The 19,051-nt window shown below is 37.5% G+C and overlaps 3 protein-coding genes across 3 annotated transcripts; all 3 read right to left on the bottom strand.

The window, feature by feature from the left end:
• Positions 1–3,908: 3,908 nt before the first annotated feature.
• Positions 3,909–7,896, bottom strand: LOC131334630 (probable WRKY transcription factor 43). Its single transcript, XM_058369754.1, has 2 exons — positions 7,316–7,896; positions 3,909–4,346 (listed from the first exon to the last, which is right to left on the bottom strand). Exons 1-2 carry the CDS (start codon positions 7,702–7,704, stop codon positions 4,169–4,171), a joined length of 567 nt encoding a protein of 188 aa, XP_058225737.1. The 5' UTR covers positions 7,705–7,896; the 3' UTR covers positions 3,909–4,168.
• Positions 7,897–9,008: 1,112 nt separating this feature from the next.
• On the bottom strand, positions 9,009–12,605 carry LOC131334629 (uncharacterized). The gene is made up of 6 exons (XM_058369753.1): positions 12,224–12,605; positions 11,346–11,411; positions 11,021–11,095; positions 9,768–9,897; positions 9,557–9,682; positions 9,009–9,412 (listed from the first exon to the last, which is right to left on the bottom strand). Exons 1-6 carry the CDS (start codon positions 12,379–12,381, stop codon positions 9,269–9,271), a joined length of 699 nt encoding a protein of 232 aa, XP_058225736.1. The 5' UTR covers positions 12,382–12,605; the 3' UTR covers positions 9,009–9,268.
• Positions 12,606–16,642: 4,037 nt separating this feature from the next.
• LOC131334631 (peroxidase N1-like) lies at positions 16,643–18,577 on the bottom strand. Its single transcript, XM_058369755.1, has 3 exons — positions 17,891–18,577; positions 17,410–17,572; positions 16,643–17,186 (listed from the first exon to the last, which is right to left on the bottom strand). The coding sequence occupies exons 1-3, from the start codon at positions 18,560–18,562 to the stop codon at positions 16,771–16,773; spliced, it is 1,251 nt and encodes a 416-aa protein (XP_058225738.1). The 5' UTR covers positions 18,563–18,577; the 3' UTR covers positions 16,643–16,770.
• Between the last annotated feature and the right edge of the window lie 474 nt (positions 18,578–19,051).

Here is a 19,051-nt window from a genome sequence, read left to right on the forward strand (position 1 = left end):
GAGCTCTTTTGTCAACAATTCATAACGCTACTTCATCCACGCGGTGACATTTATTATAAGCAATTAAGTAGGGCTGAAATTTCATTTATTGTAGTATAAAAGGAATACAATTAAAATCATATTATAGATTGTGATTTCCTCATACAAAATGGGGCTTTTCACATAACTAGATGCTTGAGCACACACAATGTGTGTCCAAATCGTATTATGCAAAAGGCGGAGAGAAATAAATTTTTATTTTTACTTAACCTGTATGTGAGAGACGAAAAGGGGGGAGGAAAAAAAAATTTAGAGGCTACCGGATAGTACCGGCTAATACCGGACTACTTTTAATTTTATTTTTTTTTATGCTTCCATTACCAGGCAATATCGTAATACCTGTCGGTACCGGTAAATACCTAATAGTACCAGACTACTTTTTTTTTTTTAATAAATGTGTATATTATAATTCTTTTAGGTAGAAAATAACACTAATAACGATAAATTCGAAACAATACCCAATATGTCACCGATACCGGCATGTATCGTATTAGTAGAAAATTCGGTACTCCAGCTAATATGGTATTCAGAACCCTTGAATAGAACTCCTAGTACAACAAGATAGGGGGAAGGGAAAGAAAGTCCAACCAAAGATGGATAATACACCTAGGGCAAAGAACGCCCAAATAAATGCCTGATGGCCTAAAAGCCCAAATAAACATTAAAGCCCATCAGATGACCTAAAAGCCCAGTTTACAATAAAGCCCAATCTGAGAAGCCCAAAACCAAATTCTAGTTTTCATTGCACGTACACCAGCTACCGCCGACCACCTCCTCGGCACCAGAAACCAGGTAGACCCACCAACGCGCCAACCGGAAAGTCTACTACAAACACCACCACAAGCAACAGCTGAAGAAAAACAGACCGGCACCAACCACCCACTGCCGCGGAAGCACACCAATGCCATTATGTGAAAACCATGAAAGCTCGACAAACGATCATGGTGGGTAACCACCGCCTCCGCCTTCCACCCCCGCAAAGCCACCTTGCCGTTAGGCGAAAATCCAGAAAACCTAGTAGTAGACCGGACTGGTGAGCAGAAACAGAGGTTAAGGGACGAGGAACCGGGCAGACAAGAGTAGGAGAGCCAAATGAGGGGTGTGACAAGGGAAACCGAGGATATGGGGCTCGAAAAACAATAAAGTGGAAAGAGAGAGAAACAGAAAACTCGAGAGAAACTTACTGATGCCGACCCTACGTAGCCCGAACAAACCGTGAGACTATCGCCAAGCAGCTACTGATTCAGTGCCCATAAATGACCTAGAGAAATCCGCGCGTCCAAATCCTTTACACCAGCAAGACCACCTGCATCACCGCTGTCGTCTATCCTATTACCTCGCCGATCGATTTTGTGAATAGGAAAAAAGAGAGCAAAAGAAGGCAGAGAAGGAACATAAATGAGGAAAACGGAGGAAAAATCGGGCTGGGGGGAGGCAGTGGCGATGGTGGACACCGCCCCCAACGGAAACCCTAGATCTGCTTTTTGGGAGGTGCACGCCCCTGAAAATCTTATTTTTGTATAAAATCGGGTGCCCCCTTTTGGAAAGCACGACGAAACGCTACAATTTAGAGTTGCCACTCGGGTTTTGCGGTATGCACCTAAGGAACCGAACTTGAAACGTTTGCTACGTTGTTTGATTTTGAAAAAAAAAAAGAGGCTTGTAAACCGGACCATCGTCACCTTCAATATCTGAAGTTCAGGAGTCAGGTTACAAGAGAGGAAGGATTTTATGGCATCCCTCTCGCCCAATCCGGAGATCGGTTTCTACTCGGACATTTTATAAAATATTTGCATTTTTCTCTCATTAATCACTTTTTAGCCAAATAGGGCGGGGGAACAGTTTAAAAGGAATTAAAATTATAACAAGTTGCATTATGTGATAAAATGATATGGATGGTTTATTGAAGCAATGAATAATAGATTGAGAACAAGTATCTGTGAGTACATTAAACAGATTGGAACACATTGGTCAGGAATATCGTGCGCAGGAAGAAACCTGTATGCATTGAGCGAATCACTGCATGCAGACCCGACCTGCGCACGCCATACCATGACTGGCGTACTCCAATAGCCTAAACTCACAGTTCTTGTTTTCAACCCTCTGGACTCTGAAAAGGACCAGTGCACACCTAGGACAAGTTACGCAGTTTATAAGGCAAGATATATACAGTTACAGACAATAGAAATGGCCTTAGGCCACAAGAATAAACGGAACACCCTATAAATAGTGTGGAGAAGCAAATAGAGGCCATGGTTATGCTTTTATGCAAGGGCCAGCCATTGGACGTCGATTTAACTGCCATACGCCAGTCATAAGAGACCGTACACCAGTTACATCATTTGCCCAATGCTTGGCTTTGCATCATCTGGGTTTTGGAACATGACCAGAAGATCCCAGTAGCCTTTAAAACAGAAGAAACAGATAACCACTACACAGTCCTAAAATATAGAAAGCAATAAACTGGTTGTTAGCATGCTATAAGGTGATAAAATTAAAAGGGAAACAGTAAATGGATGATCGATGATCTCCATGCCAGCTGTGCGCGTACAGCCAAAACTGGCGTACGGCCTAGATGCACCGGCGTGCGCCATTTATTATCAAGTACGAACTTTGAAACTTTGCTGGTTTTAGGGCCAAGACTAGTATTGATTACCAGCCTTGACCCTGCCAGCTCTCCTCAGAGTCAAAACAGGTTACAGAATAAAAGGTGTTATACCTTTTTGGATTGAGTTTGATGATGGATTTGAGATTTGAGCTTGAGGTTTTTGTGGGTGGATGAAGAGTGTGAGGGTGATGGGGTGTGTAGAGAAGTGTTCTTGTTCACTCTTGTAAAAGAATAGGAGAAATGAGAAGGAGCAAGAACAAAGAGAGAAAGATGACTTGAAAGCTCTAAATGGTGGTAACCCCGTCAACCCCTTGCATATAAATGCAGGGGGGGTATTTATAGGCCAAAAGTGGACTGAGGAGAGGGGGTGATTAGTTGGGTTAAGGGGTGGTTAGGTTAAGGAGGGAGCCTCCCATGCATTAAATGCATGGGACTAGGTGATGGATGATGTAGGAGAGAGAGGGGAACAACCCTGCACAATTACAATCATCAGGAAACTGTTCATCGTACTGGGGTGGCCGTCAAAGTCTTGGACACGTGGTTGAATAATGACATTTGACTGGCGTATGCCAACATTGTACCTGCGTGCGCCGGTGGTAACTGAGTCAACGGTCGATGACTGACACGTGACGGTTTACCAGCGCACGCCATCATAGCACCAGCGTAAGCCAATAGGGTTTTGCTGAGGCCATTTGGTTCTGGCTTGAAGGGTTTGGAAAGGAGCTTGACAGGGTTTGAATGTGATTTGGAACGCTCAAGGCTCAAACACGCCAACAATCTCATGGTGTTCTTGACCTTAATCATCATCGGGGAATCAAAAATCGTAAGTAAACCAATCTGGACAGTCTAGAATAGGGTGTCTACATAATGTTAGGGAGAGAGAGAGGGGTAATATTGGCATTCTCTCGTCAATTCAAAATTGAAAGGCAATATTTTGCCTTTACGTGTACCACTGCCACACTTTCACGTTTCAAGTTGTGGGGGGGTTGTACTGCTTTGATGATCGTATCAATTTCCACGGTCTCATGCACATTGAGTACGTCCATTTAGAGAATAAATTTTTTACACCACCAGTGTAAATATTCGTTTCTTTCAAATCGATTATATTGCGTCACGTCGTCATATTCTATTAATTAGGATCACTGTTTTGCAACGTGGCGCGATGTAAAATTTGGAGAAAACAAATATTTACATCGACGGTGTAAAGAATTTATTCTCGTCCATTTAATCAGGTATATAGCAAATAACACAAAACAAGAACATAGAATCAGTATATATATTGATGGTTAATTAATTTGTCCATTTACATATAAGTCCACACAATTTTCTTCTACAAAGAAAAAAGTGATTGACTGCATGTAATACAATTGGTCTCGATCTTAGTGTCGCCTATTTCATTAATTAGCAAATTCTGATACATTAGCTAACACAAGTGTATTATATATGTGACTAACTACGTAGGTAGTATTTCAGTGGATTAGCTAGCAGCTGCTAGTATTTAGGTTACCGATCGATCATCGATCAGAAGCTAGAAAGGAACTGCATTTGCCTGAGGAGAGGAGTGAGAGTTTGCATGAGCTGCTCGCAGGGGTGGTTATGGATTCCCTCGTACGTGGTCTCGACGATGGCGGTGTCGTTCGATAGCCTCTGAACTTGTTTCTTCACATTGCATGTGTGATGTGTGCACCTATAGTAGCTCCTTTGCCCGTGTTCGGTGGCGATAATAAGAGCAAAAAGGATGGTTAATTAGAAATTTCAAAAACAAATACTACTAGAATTAATCACGTAGAGAGGAGATAGTTCAAATGCAGGTGCAATAGGATATGATCAACACAAAATTACAAATCTGGAGACCAGATCGATGCACTCTTCTGAATCATTTTCTTTTTCTTTTCTTTTCTTTTCTTTTTCTAAAGAGAGTGCTATGATTTGTGTATACATAGTCAAACGTTGGGTCTGTCTTCCGCCCTCCCGTGCTCATACCCCCATCAAAACTGGAGATTTTACATGAGTACTCTTCAAGGATGGGACGGGGGGCTAGTAGGGGCAATCGCCCCCCATTATTTTTGTTAAAAAAAGAAAGAGTAATTATTTTTGACCTATAGCCATAATTCCTAAGATATGTATTGTTTTTGCTCGTTATCTATTCTAATATATGAAAGGAGAGTACCTTTTGGTGTGGATTAAAAAGTGAAGCTGGCTCACATTTTCATTTTCCCAAAATGTCATGCATAAGACACTGTTTTAACACATTCAGTTACCATTAACAAGTAACGGCAAGGGTAAAAAAGTAAAACTACAAACAAATTACTTTAAAATACCCACGTACATTGTTGGCAGTTACCCCCTTTCTTTCCAGAAGAGTGCTCTGAAAGCAAAAGAGTTCCTGCCTCACCCACTTCGACAGCCAGAGCAAGTCCTCCATGGATGTTGTCCAGCCACGCTACGACTCTACGTCCTAAGTCAACAGCAAGTTCTACTCCCCTTTTCCCTCATCTTCCTCCTTTACATCATCACTTTTTATCGACGCGAAAATTGCTGCCCCGCTACAACCACACCAACTCAATTCCTCGGTAAAAAATTAAGGCTTACTCGATATTCTCTCTGTTTTTCTGGCGTAAAATTCAAAAGAAAATGTTATACTTTGCTATCGTTTATGTGCTTTGTTTGTCTTTCATGTAAACAAGGTGATGGTGTATTGACAGCAAATGCTTGGTGGATAGAGACAAAGTACACTATAGTTCAATCGGTCACCGGACGCTGCATCTTAACAAGTGAATTTTATTTTTCTAAGTCTTTTGATTAATTTTCGATTTTCCGAAAAAAAAACCCGTTGATTGCTTCTTTTTATACAACTTTGATTGTTGAAACTTTTATTTATATTTTATAATTTAAAGACCAGAGTGTCTATGTCAACTTATTCTCATCTTGATTAATTTTTAGGGATCAACCCCCCACCGTCCAATATTGTAAGCCAATTAAAATTCAAGAAAGCCCGTATGTGTTATCTCGGACTTTGACCACCATACCAACCTCTTATGTCAAGAAATAAAGAGAAGCTATTTTGTAATTAACAAAACGAAAAGGAACAAGGTCTAAGATTAGTTTTTGCATGAACTGAAAATTGGTAGTGGAAGACAAAGCCATGGCTAGACAAATAGAGAAAAATGATGTCATACTTGATTGTCATGCAAAAAACTAAAGGTCAGGGGCACACACGATGAGTATGCAAGTCAAATTTTGACAAAATATGTACAATTAATAGCTTTCCGTTTATTGTTTGTTTGATCCAATTTTGTCAAAACATGCAAAATCTGACTTGTACATGTATTGCGTGTGCCCCGGCCTCTACTAACCTTAATGTTCAAAATATCCAACCACATGTTGCGAAAGGAATTCATCCTAGGAATTCAACTTTGCATAGTTGCTATTGGAAAGTTTTGTATTTTGGTTGCTATTCTCACAGGGGAAAATTTTTATTTGTGTTGATCCCTTGTCAACTTGGGTAATTTTTATTTTGGTTGTTTATTTGGGATGCTTTCTCTTTATTGTGATGCATATTTTCACGTGTTCCCTTTAATCTTTGTAACTCTATTTTCAAAGATTATTAAAATTTCTTTTGCCTTTTAAAAAAATGTTTAAAATATCCGTGACCAAGGATACGATGGTGCTAGCTAGTAACATGTGTGGAAGATGGAATAGTTTGCAGGCTTTATTTTGGAATGAGTGTCCAGGCCATTTGCATATTGTATTTACTGCTTTGCTTATTGGCTCCAATTAGCATTGCCAGCGGCATCTAAAGAGGTTAGATCGATCAGTGGGTCAATTCTTCTCTTATCTGACTCTTGTTGTTAATATAATTGGCTCCTCTCCTAAAAAGCATGATCAATTAGAGGTATTCAAGCTAAAGAACTTGCCGGAAATTAAGCTAGCCATTCACAATGATGACGATGAGGAGTTTGAGCACGGTTCAAAATGACTGATTTTAGTAAAAAAGGATTAGATAAACGTAAATACTTTTGTAATCTAAGTTGATATGAGAAACATTTTTATTTTTTTTTTGGCACTAGATATGTTTAATTTTATATGAATTGGTGTTATTTTAATTTGTATATTTTTGATTTAGTAAAAATTCACATTGTTGTGTATTTTTTTAATATTTTTGATTATGTATATTCGCTCTCGCTACGCGAAAATCCTGGCTGCGTCCAATTATGCAAGCCTTTGTACTTGAAGAGTCCAACTCCTCTTTCGTACCAAAAACAAGACTGCACTATATTGCTGGGCTCATTTTTGGGCCTTTCTAATCACGTCCACTTAAATGATCAAAACCATTTATTTTTTTCAAAGCTTATCGAGATCATCAATTATTCAAAAAGTATATTGATCTGATGAGATAATCTATACATGATCGTAATATATTTTTCTTGAGACAAATAGGTTTAAATTCAGTGTACCTATTCATTGATTTTTTCCAAGATATCTAAATGTGTTGTTCTTCAATTATATAAAAACGATAAGTATCTATCAACATGGTTTTGCGCTTTTAATGGTTCTCAATAAACTCTAAAAAAAAAAAAAAGAATGTTTCAATCATACAAGTGAAATCTGAATGTGCATGCAAAAGAAATGTGTGTGTGTGTATATCTATATATATTAGGAACACACCTTGGATAGATGCTATTCTTGACAGCTTTCTGTCCATATTTCCTCCAACGATACCCATCATCCAATATGTCATCCGCACTCTTAGTCTGGAACGCGAACCGAGGACGGGTTGCTTTTCTTACCCTACTCCCTCTCTTTCTCTCTCTTTCATCCTTCATCCCTTCATAATGACCTGCTGCATATGGAGATATTGGCTTCGTATCGCTAAGGCCCCCGTTTGGACAGGAGAGCAGGCTAACCCAGTCGATATTATCCGGCAGGAGTTGGGATTGGGGCGGTGGAGGGTGCATTGAGGTGGACGGAAACGAGGGTGTGAAGAGATAATGATCAGATGGGTTGTTGTTGAGTGGTGGTGGTGGACCTGATGGTGGGACTTCTTTCCACTCCATGATGAGGCCCACAGAGAATGAGTCCAACTTCTGATCAGAGAGAAATGAGAATGTTGAAGATTTTGCATCTATATAGATGGGTCTTCGAAGGGGTGGTGGAAGGTGAGAAGAGGTTGGACAGATCCTACGTGCTTACATGCAGAGAGAGAGAGAGAGAGAGAGAGAGAGAGATTGTTGTTGTGGTGAGAAAATGGAACAAGCTAGGGTCTTCTCTGATTTAGAACTTAACTTGCACTCAATTGGGGTTTGTGGTTTGTAGGGCCAACTACCTTTGACCTAATTCTGTTCAACTGCCCTTTCGTGGAAGGAAACGTGCCCCTCAATATCAACTTATGTGTTTATCGATCGTTAACACCAAAGCAAAGCATGCAAGCATGGGCCTAATTAAAGACTCTCTCTCTCTCTCTCTCTCTCTCTCTCTCTCTAGGAGACTAGGACACCTTCAAATGGCCAAAATGCGAGTATTATTTGATGAGGTACTGTTTACCAAACCAGAAATGCAGCTCCAATTAAATATTTACATGGTTTTGACCGAGCTTCGATTTCATGATGTTTGTGCTTTTCTTTATTCATGTCACAAGTTAATAATTACAGCAACCCCACAGAGTATTGCTTTTGTGATTACAGCCTTTATCAACCCCAGAAAGGCGTAACTATTAGGTGACGATCTCATGACACTGTCACGACCGAACAAACAATCAAAATCTGTGCGAACAGTCTTCAATAAATTTTCTCTATTTATCTCTTTCAAACACGTGGACCGAACGAAAAATCAAAATCTTTCCGAACGGTTTTCAATAAATTTTATTTATTTATCTCTCTCAAACCAAACAGAGTTAATCGCGAGGGTTTTTTTTTTTTTTTTGCTAGTTATGAGAATTTAACCCAAAAAATAGGGAGCCCCGACTTATTGTCATAAATCTACTCGGCCAACCACTCTATATTTACTACAGTATTGCTCTCATTTTGGGTAAATATTTACGAGGACAATAATTGGGTACCATGTAATTTGACACATCTTACTTCATCAAGAATCACATACGGATCATATACTACTATGTGGGAGGCATTAAATATAAATGAGATATCACTTCAAGAAAAATCATCAAACCTTAATGCGACATAATCTGAGCTTCTACAAATCCGAGCCGTCCATCAGCAATGGACAGCCGGATCAGCTGCACTACACGTGTAGTGCGGGGGTGCACTATAGCACCAACATAAACTTAGCCATTCAGATTCATTAAAATTAAGGTATCCATCAAGAAAATCCACAATTCAAAATGAAATTGCAACGTGACAGATAGAAAATGTAAAGTCAAACAAAAGTGTAAACTAGTAAATCTAGTTCTCGCTCGGGACAAGAATCATTATGCGTTCCTTCTCCTAATACTGCATGCTCTAGTCGGCTTAAACCGTTTTTCAGGACGGACAAAATTGATCCTATGATGGTGGAATAAAACCACATGCTTTACCCATGGTATGAAACAGATACATCTACAAATTAGATTCACAAAACAAAATCTTGTTCAAAATTTGCAGGAGAAACGAAAAAAGCAGAGCATTAGCTGATGATCATCTTGTTAAGGAAATCAGCTTGCTCAGGGAAGTACTCCAGCAGTTCATCCTTGGTCACCCAAACAAAATCCTCGCACTTTCCGATCTTATACTTGTTGGTTGCAATGACTTGAGATTTGAAGAAGAAGCGCTGGTGAAATCATAAGATTTGACTAATAAGCTCACAGAGTTGAGATAAAAAAGCAAAGAAAAAGCATTGTCAAAATATAAAGCATGAAACCCAAACTATAAGCCTCTTATTAGTACAAATAGTAAACCATGTTTGACTCCATACCTTAAAAGATTGAAGATCTCGTGCATTCTCTGTAGGCTGTAAGACCATGTGGCCCATTGGAGCATTTCCGACGAAATATGTGTTGGAAAGGTCACCTATGACGGATTTTAATGCAGACTCGGCACACTGCAAACATTTCCGGATCCTTTATATTTCATGAAGAAACACGAGGAGAGGCATTAGATAAGTACTAGTATGAAGCAACTCTCACCTTGCGCAATGTCTCTTCTGACTCATAAACTTTTTCTGGAAAATGCCACACAGACTTCCCATCTGGAGCCGCAATTGTCTTGCCGTAGAGAAGAAGATAAAGCCTTCTGTCAAGTGCTCTCTGTAATGACCTTTGGGATACGAAAACAAAAGAAAAACCTTTCATCAAAAAGCTTTGAAGATTGAATGGAGAGACGGAGCAAAATGACTTGAAATGTCAGTCTGGAAGTAAGTCCCACAAAGTAGGAGGCATATCATATGAGTTTCTCAAAATCAACCAATTATCAGGATTTATAAATATCAAACCATCAAAAAGTAACCTGAAAAACTATGGGACTTGGATGTAATAAACCAGCAGAATGCACAACTGACCAAGGCTGAGGGCCGGCCCGAGGTTTATATCCTTGTACCCCCTCCCCATGTATCATTATTCAAAATGAGTCCTCAGTTACAATTCCCGTCTTGCCAAAGGTACGTAATAATGTAAGTTGGACAAAGATTGTGTCAAAGAAATCCTTTTGTGTTGACTGCAAAAACAAAGTCGAAATTCAAACATGATTGTGTCACAAGCAAGGATCAACAAATGCCTATTTCGAATCTCCTTCCCGGTCTACAACACAGGTCCAGCTTAGGAAGATGTACGGTAATCCAAAAATGAACAAACCAGACCCTTTACAATCAACAAGAAGATTTGAAGGAGCTTGTCCCAAACGTAGTTAAAAATGACGAAAGAGGTTCAAAATAATAAAATACCGAAGGGGCAACACTCACAGCTGACAAAAAAGCAGTGAAAATTTTGGTCAGGTTCAAGAAAGAAGTAAGAGATCAAACTGTGTACTTCAAAGAACCACAGGCACAGGTCCATAGCTTAAGAATCTTCCTGTCCTGTGCTGAGATTGAAGCTAAGGTAAACATTATGTTTCGTCGAGTTTACTTTGATGAGCATTATAGGCAGACTAGACCCATCCAGTCTTAATTAAGTTTTTTATTAGTACTTCCATTTTTATCTAATCAGGAACATTTGGAAGGAGATCTGGCAAATGCAAGAAAATAAATTATGTATAAATATGACGGTGCTCTTGTTGTTACCATGAAGGATCCTGTCCTCTTAATTGATCCAATGGGTGCTTAAAGCAAAGAAATAACATATGCTCAATTAGCAAAGCATTGATATCATAACCACCAGTCCACCACCAACTCACCCTTCCAAAAGTAAAACAATCGTAGATCATGTAAATTATAAAATTTGTGTACCTCTTATCATTAGTTTTGTCAGCATCAGTGACCCGAGGAGCTGGTACATAATCAATTTGGTAATCACCTTTGCCCCTGGTTGCAGCACAGATGTAACACAATGATAGGGACAACTTAAAGCTCAAATAGACACAGACTTGTATTAACAAGAACAATCAGTTTGTGGAATACTGGATTGGATCAGATTTCACCATAGATACATGAACGAAATATGACAATTTAATCAATGCTTAACCTTATTTGCTTCAAGTTTCCTATAATTTAGCTTGATGGCTTTAGACCTACAGGCAATCTGATAGAACAGAAAACAATTAACAAACTTTACCTAGCATCAGATTTTTTCAAGAAGTCGTCTGGATATGCCCGTCGATATTGCTGTCTCCAACGGAACCTAATAGCATTCAGACAAATAAATCATTCAGAAGTAGCTCATAAATCATGCCTAAGAGTAAAATGTCCAAAAACTAACCATAGACCTAGCAAATTACAATCCTAGTCGCACATATAGTTTGAGGGATAAGTGAAAAAAAAAAAATTCACGGTATCATAGTGTTTCAAAAAGACAAGGAAAAACAACAGAACACAAAATGCTTTGGTTACGCTCAGTGAGTGTTATTGCAGCTGAACTTAGGATACGAGCTGAATAGAGAAAACCAGAAACAAATCAGCTTCTGTAAAATGAGCTTTCTTTTAGCATTTGTAGATGGTTTTTTACCCATAAGTCAAAAGTACAAGTTAGCCAAAAAGAATGGCCAAAATTCAGATAGCGAAGAATCCCCAAGCAGCAAGCACACCCTCAAGTAAAGAATCATTCAGTTTTTAAACCCCCTATTCCAATTCGAACCAATTTGTTTGTCCACTCTACTCTTGGATGTCCAAAATGTTGTCCATTTGACTTTTTCATGAACCAATTTCTCTTGTTACCCTTTCTTTTTTTTTTAATTAAAGTGACTATTGAAAAAAAATTGAAGGGTAAATGTTAGAAAGTTAGAAACTTTCTAAAAATCAATGCGTTTTTTAAGCTAAGCAAGGAATTTCAAAATTGGACAAATAAAATGAGACGGAGGAGGTGTCACCAGACAATTTTCTCTCGTGAATTCGCACCAAATGAGAAGCTCTACTTTACCCGACGAATGAATCTGTTTCACATTCGAAAAATCGAAACCTTTGTAACCAAACGGAAAATATGAAAATAGAACTTACGAGAATTCTTGAAAAGCATATACAACGGGATCGATTTTGGGAACGACGACGGGTAGCCGCTCGAACAGGACAGAGGCCACGATCTTATCACTGTTGGATGTGCAAAACCCTCGCGTACGTATGAGAGATCGAGCCAACGTCGTACACGATCTCTGCATTTTTGTAAGCCTATACAAGTTCAAATCTAGTAAGAGATCGCTGAAAATGGTTCCTCTCTCTCTCTCTCTCTCTCTCTCTCTCTAAGAATGTGTATGTATAATTTCAGAACAACTGCAAATGGGGGTGCGGAAGAGAGAGTGGCGTTGGTAGCTGAAGATGGAACAGAGAGAGACAGAGAGAGAGAGAGCAGGGCTAGGTTTTACAAGTCACCGGTTATGAACGAGAGAACTCGGAGAATTGTTCTCTCTTTTCTCGTTAGAGCATCTTGGGTTTAACTGGATGAGCCGGTAGCCCATCATCTTCTGCAAATAGAAAAATTACACGATCTTACCTTATCTTTTAGTCATAGTCTACTAAATGTCCCTCACTTTCCAGATTTTGTAGTTATATATCCCCATCCAAAAAAATTCCAACAAAAAAGAACTTCATTAAAACTTCTTTATGGAGGTTACGCAAAGAAAGTTTTTACGGAGGCGAACAATCTCATCCATCCAAAAGTGTTTTGAATGGTACAAATTTTAAATAAACTATTCGTGCGAATAGTTTAAATATAACTATTCTCGCAAATAGTTTATTTAAAATTTGGACCCTCAATTACCAAAACGAATGGCGAGATGGGGTGACGCAGAAACCTCTTTTATGAACCCTCCATGAATAAGGCAACCTCCTCCTATTAATAGAAAATTACGAGTTCAAAGCAATAAGCAAAATGAGCACTGGTTAAGAGAACAGGATACTGTGATCGATAGAATCAACCGAAAACTTCATATGCATCATTTCCTTATAGTTATCGGTTGGGTTGGTTCATGTGAGCACAAACGAGCACCGGCCACCACAACAGGAAACTATGGTCAATAGAGTCAGACACTTAGCTAATCTGCACGCAAAAGACATATTTACTCCCTCCGTCCCAATTTAAGTGTTCACAACGGTTTGTGTCATTTTTAATGGTTTATATCTCTCAACATATATAATGTTTCATGTTTTTAAAATCATTGTCTTATAGAAATAATTGAGATCTATCAAACAAAATCTATATTGCATATTTTTTGCAATATACATTGATAGATATAAGCAATTGAAAATGACACGTAAAATCGTAGTAGACACTTAAATTGGGACAGAGGAAGTATAATTTTGAATCTTTGGTATTTGTGTGCACTGGACTTCTTTTATGGGGAGACAAGTCAAACGAAAAGGTGCAATGTCTCTTATTATAGAGGGTAGTCCTATGGTACACACCCCTTATTAAGGGGTGTACCATACGTATCATGATTTTAAACCCTTGGATTTCAAAGTAAATAATCCAGACCACCCATTTATTAAACCAATTAATAAAATAAAAAAATGGCTTAGCAGGTAACAGGTTGTTCTCTCTTCATTGACTTTCTCTCCCTCTCCCTCATGTGTAAAATACTACAAATTATATAACATAACCATAATTGTTATGACAACACAAAAAATTGACACTTTCTTACCACAATGTGTCGTACCAAAAGAAATCGATCAAAAGATATTAGATACAAGACCAAAATATATCGTTGCACAATCAATAATTATTATTCCCAAACAAAATACATGTCTAAAATATCACAAATTAAATATTGTATAACTTAACATCCTAACAGTCCTGATCGATCATTTTAAAAATACACTCACTAACGACATTTAAATTGTACAGTCAATTTATATTTGGTATGAAACCTAGTCCTCTATTGTAGTTGAATGTAATGTAGCCATGCGACTGTGACACAATAATGACGATCAAATTCGTTGAATTTTTTATGTTTGTTGATTAAGTCACCTACATAATTTTTTGTCTCAATCAAGTTTAGGAAGCTCCATCATCGGCACGCAAATTGAATAATAGAATGATATTTTCCATCCAATTAAGTGTCTAGCTATAAGCCATCAACTTCATTCTTGATACGAATGACTTAATTAATATTATGTAAAAGATAGACGATTTTGATAAAATAAAATAAAAAATAAAATAAACACTTTACGTGGGGCTCAGATGGTGCATTATTATATTTTAATGTTGTATTGAAATTGAACGATGAGATTTGTTGAAGTATGAAATTTCAAGGACTAACTATGTGATTTATTCTAAAAAATAATAACATTCTTTTAAAAAAAAATAGGAACGAAGGGTTTAAGACTTGAACCCCAAATCTTTTAGATAAATGTCCAAACTCCATCACCTTATCACTATGGTACACAATTGAGAATTTGTAATTCTAAAGGCTATTAATTATATAATATTTTCTTGTATGTAAGGGCGTTATTTTTAGGCTAAAAATTTGAGAAGACAGAGGCCTCAAATGCCTCCGTCCTAGTGATGGGTTTGCACTTGTAGATCATATTATAGCTATGTCATTGGTGTAAATCAAATGTCGACTATAATAATTTTTTTTGAAAGAAAGTACAATGACAATAAATTTACAAAATTATTTAGATTTTACTTCCACGACCTAGTTCCAAGGACCACCATTAAATTTGGATTGATACGCATAGGGTGAAGGTTTGACACCGATCCATGTGTTAAATATATAGTGCCAATTGTTAAGTGCACCGCCCTAAATATTGATAAGATAGGGTATTAATATAATTAATTTCACCAATTACAAAAAGGAGAATAATTTTCACCCTCTATTTTTTGATATTCACACTTATTTTTTTGTACTCCATTTTAGTGTTGAAAGTGTATGCATTTGAGACAGTTGGATAATTATTTTTTTCGTGACCTCTCATTTTTCCACAAAGGAATTTTGATTTTTTGAATTAAATTTTGTAGAAAAAGAATTTGATTTAGACTAATATTTTGAGAGAAAATTGTAGTTGTATTCGAAAATTTGGGTATAGTACTTACTTTTTGGTGAATTTCTTAGATGAAAATTTTGTGCGAAAACTTCATTTTTAGTTTAAATTATTGAGGTATTGTGTAGGGACAAATAAGAATTTGAAAAATTAGTGTAGAGGGAATCGAAAATTAAGACAATATGGTGGAAATTTTAAAATTTGAAAAAATAATGTGGCGGGAATTGAAAATAATTAGTAGTATTGTATTTTGTCAATTATAACTATCGTTTACTGAACATTCCGATTGAATTTTTTTTATACGACACGTTGTGGGTATGAAAACGCCAATTTATGGTGTTGTCATAACAAATTTGGTTATATTACTGAATTTGCGGTATGGTATTTTGCTAATAATAACTATCGTTAACTGAGCATTTCATTTGAATTTTTTTATACGATACGTTGTGAGTATGAAAACGTTAATTTCTGGTGTTGTTATAACAAATTTGGTTATATTACTGAATTTGAGGTATGATATTTTGTTGATTATAACTACCGTTAATTGAACATTCTGATTGAATTTTTTTATACGACACGTTATGGATATGAAAACGTCAATTTATAGTGTTGTCATAACAAATTTGGTTATATTACTAAATTTGTGGTATTTTAGACATGTGTTATTATGGAATATTTTAATTAATTTCCTTTGGTACGACACATTGTGGTAAGAAAACGTCAATTTATGATATTGTCATAACAATTATGGTTTGTTATAAAATTTGTGGTATTTAAATATGTTTTCTTTTGATATGACACGTTGTGTTAAGAAAATGACAATTTTAGATATTGTCATAATAATTGTGGTTATTTTCTAAAATTTGTGGCATTTTACAAATATTTTTGACTTGGGTGTAACAATTGTTGATTCTGGTACGACATATTTTGATTTTGTTGCGAAATATCATACGAGTCAAAAAAATTTGGTACGATTCATTATGGTAAGATAATGCCAATTTATGGTGTTGTTATAACATTTGTGGTAACATTATTTAATTTTTGATATTGTACGCATATATTTGGTTAGGGTACAAGTATTATGGATTTCGGTACGAATAATTATGGTTACATAATAACAATATTTTTTAATTATGGATAACCTGCTAATGACCTGTTCAACAGGTAAATTTTAATGTACAAGTCGTAACTAGAATCATAAATATGCATTAGAAAACCAAAAATTGGCATAATGAAAATCACAAATTGTCATAATTTAGGCATACGGTATACCCTGTGTACCATAGCTTCCTCCTATTATAGATGTCCATTTTCTAATGTTACTTCTACTTTTATTGTGTTTTCACCAAGTAGTTACTTGTCTATATGGTTGTTCCCTCCCCTTATAATCAAGTGGCTAATCACCATTGTATTACAGTATTCAAGAAAAAGTCGTTGGACTTTCATTTGCTTTCTTCTGAAAGCACACAACAATGCTTGTCTATTGCTTTCTACAACCAATATTGCATTCGTTCTTGCACCTCTTTATCAAGGAAAAAAAACAATGCTTTGCATAAGGTCAAATCAAATTAATTGATTTTAGAGCACACGCGCCGAATTTCACCGTCAGTTCCTGTCTTCACCTCGATATTGCTCATCTTCACCATGGCTCTTCCAAACTCCACATTAAAATTCAAAGCCTGCAATCCTCTCACTCCCAAGTATCTCTGGACAAAGGATTTTGTTGAAGCATCTGTCCATAGCATTTGGTCCGACTCGAGTATTCCCCTTCCGCTCCTCAAGTTTGCGTAGAAAGACGTGTCAAAAGTGTTAGGGCTGCCGTTGTCGAGTCCCACGAGTTTGGACCCATCACCGTTTTCCGGGCAAAGTGACCGGAGTTGAGGAAGGAAGGCAGGGTCAATTGTTGGGTCAGGATTAGTGTTATTGAAGTTATTGAGCCTATGTCGAAAGAACTGGCATGCTGTAGTTCCAATAGTGTGTGCTCCTGTGATAACAAATAGACAGGGACGCTAATGTTAAGGTTTAGATTCAAAACGTGGTGTCATGTGGATTACAATTGAATAAGTTTGGTCATTATATTTAACCCGCGTGTGTTTTCCAAATACATATGCAACATTGTCATTCTTTAGAAAATATGAGGAAAAAGTTTGCAGTATAAAATGCATTGACAATGGATGCTTAAATTGTTGGAATTTTGCAGCACATACCAACTAGAGTTACGAGATCTTGACCATTGAGTCCTTTTGCAGCAAATTTTTGCTTTTGTGAGTCTACAGATTCGGTGGGACCCGGTAAATTGGAAGCCTCAGATCTCAATGAAATCGTCCCATCTCTCCGCCCCGTAGGCACCAGCCATCCCCTTCCAGAGGTCTGCATGGAACATTCAAGAAAACAGTTATGACTTCACGTGCATGAGTATACACCAAATTAATTAGGAGATCTCATGAAACCATTTTGTTTCGTTCTCGCAAAGTTACTGTCTTTTTGTCAATGTACTCTCAACTGCACATATAATTCTTGGATTGCCACCATAATGTGCGGTTGGAATGTATTTATTGAGATTTAACGGATAGATTCTTCCTTTAAAACAAAGAATCTAACACCAATGATACGCTCAATTTCAAATAATTCTTGTGGTTTGTGTAAGCATTTTGCATATAGTAAAATGATTAAGTTTATGATTCATACCAAAACCACGGCATCACGAGCGGCAAGAGCAAGGATATCAGCACATGAAACAACTCCAGGGCACACTGCCTCAAGTTGATTCTTGGCATCATCAATGGCTTCGATTCCTCTCAACCGGCTATTTGCTCCTGCCATTTTCTCTGTTCCCGGGCCATCAATGAGGATAGAAGCATCACAGCCCCGGACAAAACAATCATGGAAATGCATCCTGAGCAATCCTGGCGCAACTGTGGGATCCGACTGGAAACGGGATCTCACGGCCGCCTGGACAATGGATTCAGCTCTTGGGCAGGAACCTGAGTAGAATCCCACTCGAGTGCCTTGCCCGAGTGCCAAGGTAGTGGCAGAGGCTAGCAAAAGGAACAATACAATTTGCATTTCTTTTGTGCAGCCCATTATGACTTTTTGTTCAGATTGAAGAACGATGAGAAGGGTGAAGATTTGAGACTGAGATTGAAATGGGTGATAAGAGGTTGAGAATTTAGGAGTTATGGAAGCTGGGTTTTGCTCTATGGAGGTGGTGTTATGAGATGGGGTGGAGAAAGTGTGGTATTTTATAGGCATGTTTTGGATAAGGAGGGTCAAAGCTGCAGGGAAGAAGTAGGCAAAGTCAGGCATCCAGAAATAGACCCAAAAGTGGCCAAGTGGGGATGATGAGTTGGACTCCTCCATTGTAATCTACTTCTCTAGATTTTGTCCTTCGTGGAAGTGCATGCATATTTGCATGTGGTGCATGTCCTCGTTACTGATTTTGGTATTTTTCCCTTTGTCGTCGTTGGTTGAATTTTTAAAAGAATAATGCTAAAGAAAGCTCAATAGTAGTTGTTAAACAGCTATGAGAGGTGTTGTAGGGTTAGTTTGAGATGCGCGCAAACTTACTCGGGACACCTTGTTATCAAAAAAACAAAAAACAAAACTAGTAGTTGTTAAACTTGCCAGAGCCACAAATTAGAAGTGCTTTGCATATTTTTTTTCATGCTAAAAATATGTATTTCAATATAATTCTTTTGAAATAAACTTGCGAGAGCAAGAAAAGTGCTTATAAATGTGTGAAATTTTGCATATTCTTTACTCCCTCCGTCCGCTTTTGTTTTGTTTTTTTTAAAAGAACTTGCATTTTCACGTGCTAAATAAGTAGTACTATTATGTATTTCCGTAGAA

This window comes from Rhododendron vialii, chromosome 7a (genome assembly GCF_030253575.1).
Source record: "Rhododendron vialii isolate Sample 1 chromosome 7a, ASM3025357v1".
Taxonomy (NCBI): Eukaryota; Viridiplantae; Streptophyta; class Magnoliopsida; order Ericales; family Ericaceae; genus Rhododendron; species Rhododendron vialii.

Excerpts from the sequence above, each read along its gene's own strand:
- LOC131334630 (XM_058369754.1), bottom strand. The coding sequence starts at position 7,704 with ATGGAGTGGAAAGAAGTCCCACCATCAGGTCCACCACCACCACTCAAC. Across the intron at positions 4,347-7,315 it reads AAGAATAGCATCTATCCAAG|GAGCTACTATAGGTGCACAC; the intron begins GTGTGTTCCTAA and ends ACACGGGCAAAG.
- LOC131334629 (XM_058369753.1), bottom strand. The coding sequence starts at position 12,381 with ATGCAGAGATCGTGTACGACGTTGGCTCGATCTCTCATACGTACGCGA. Across the intron at positions 9,898-11,020 it reads GACAAAACTAATGATAAGAG|GTCATTACAGAGAGCACTTG; the intron begins GTACACAAATTT and ends CGTATCCCAAAG. Across the intron at positions 9,413-9,556 it reads GAGATCTTCAATCTTTTAAG|CGCTTCTTCTTCAAATCTCA; the intron begins GTATGGAGTCAA and ends TGATTTCACCAG.
- LOC131334631 (XM_058369755.1), bottom strand. The coding sequence starts at position 18,562 with ATGGAGGAGTCCAACTCATCATCCCCACTTGGCCACTTTTGGGTCTAT. Across the intron at positions 17,573-17,890 it reads CTCGTGATGCCGTGGTTTTG|ACCTCTGGAAGGGGATGGCT; the intron begins GTATGAATCATA and ends TGTTCCATGCAG. Across the intron at positions 17,187-17,409 it reads AGATCTCGTAACTCTAGTTG|GAGCACACACTATTGGAACT; the intron begins GTATGTGCTGCA and ends TTGTTATCACAG.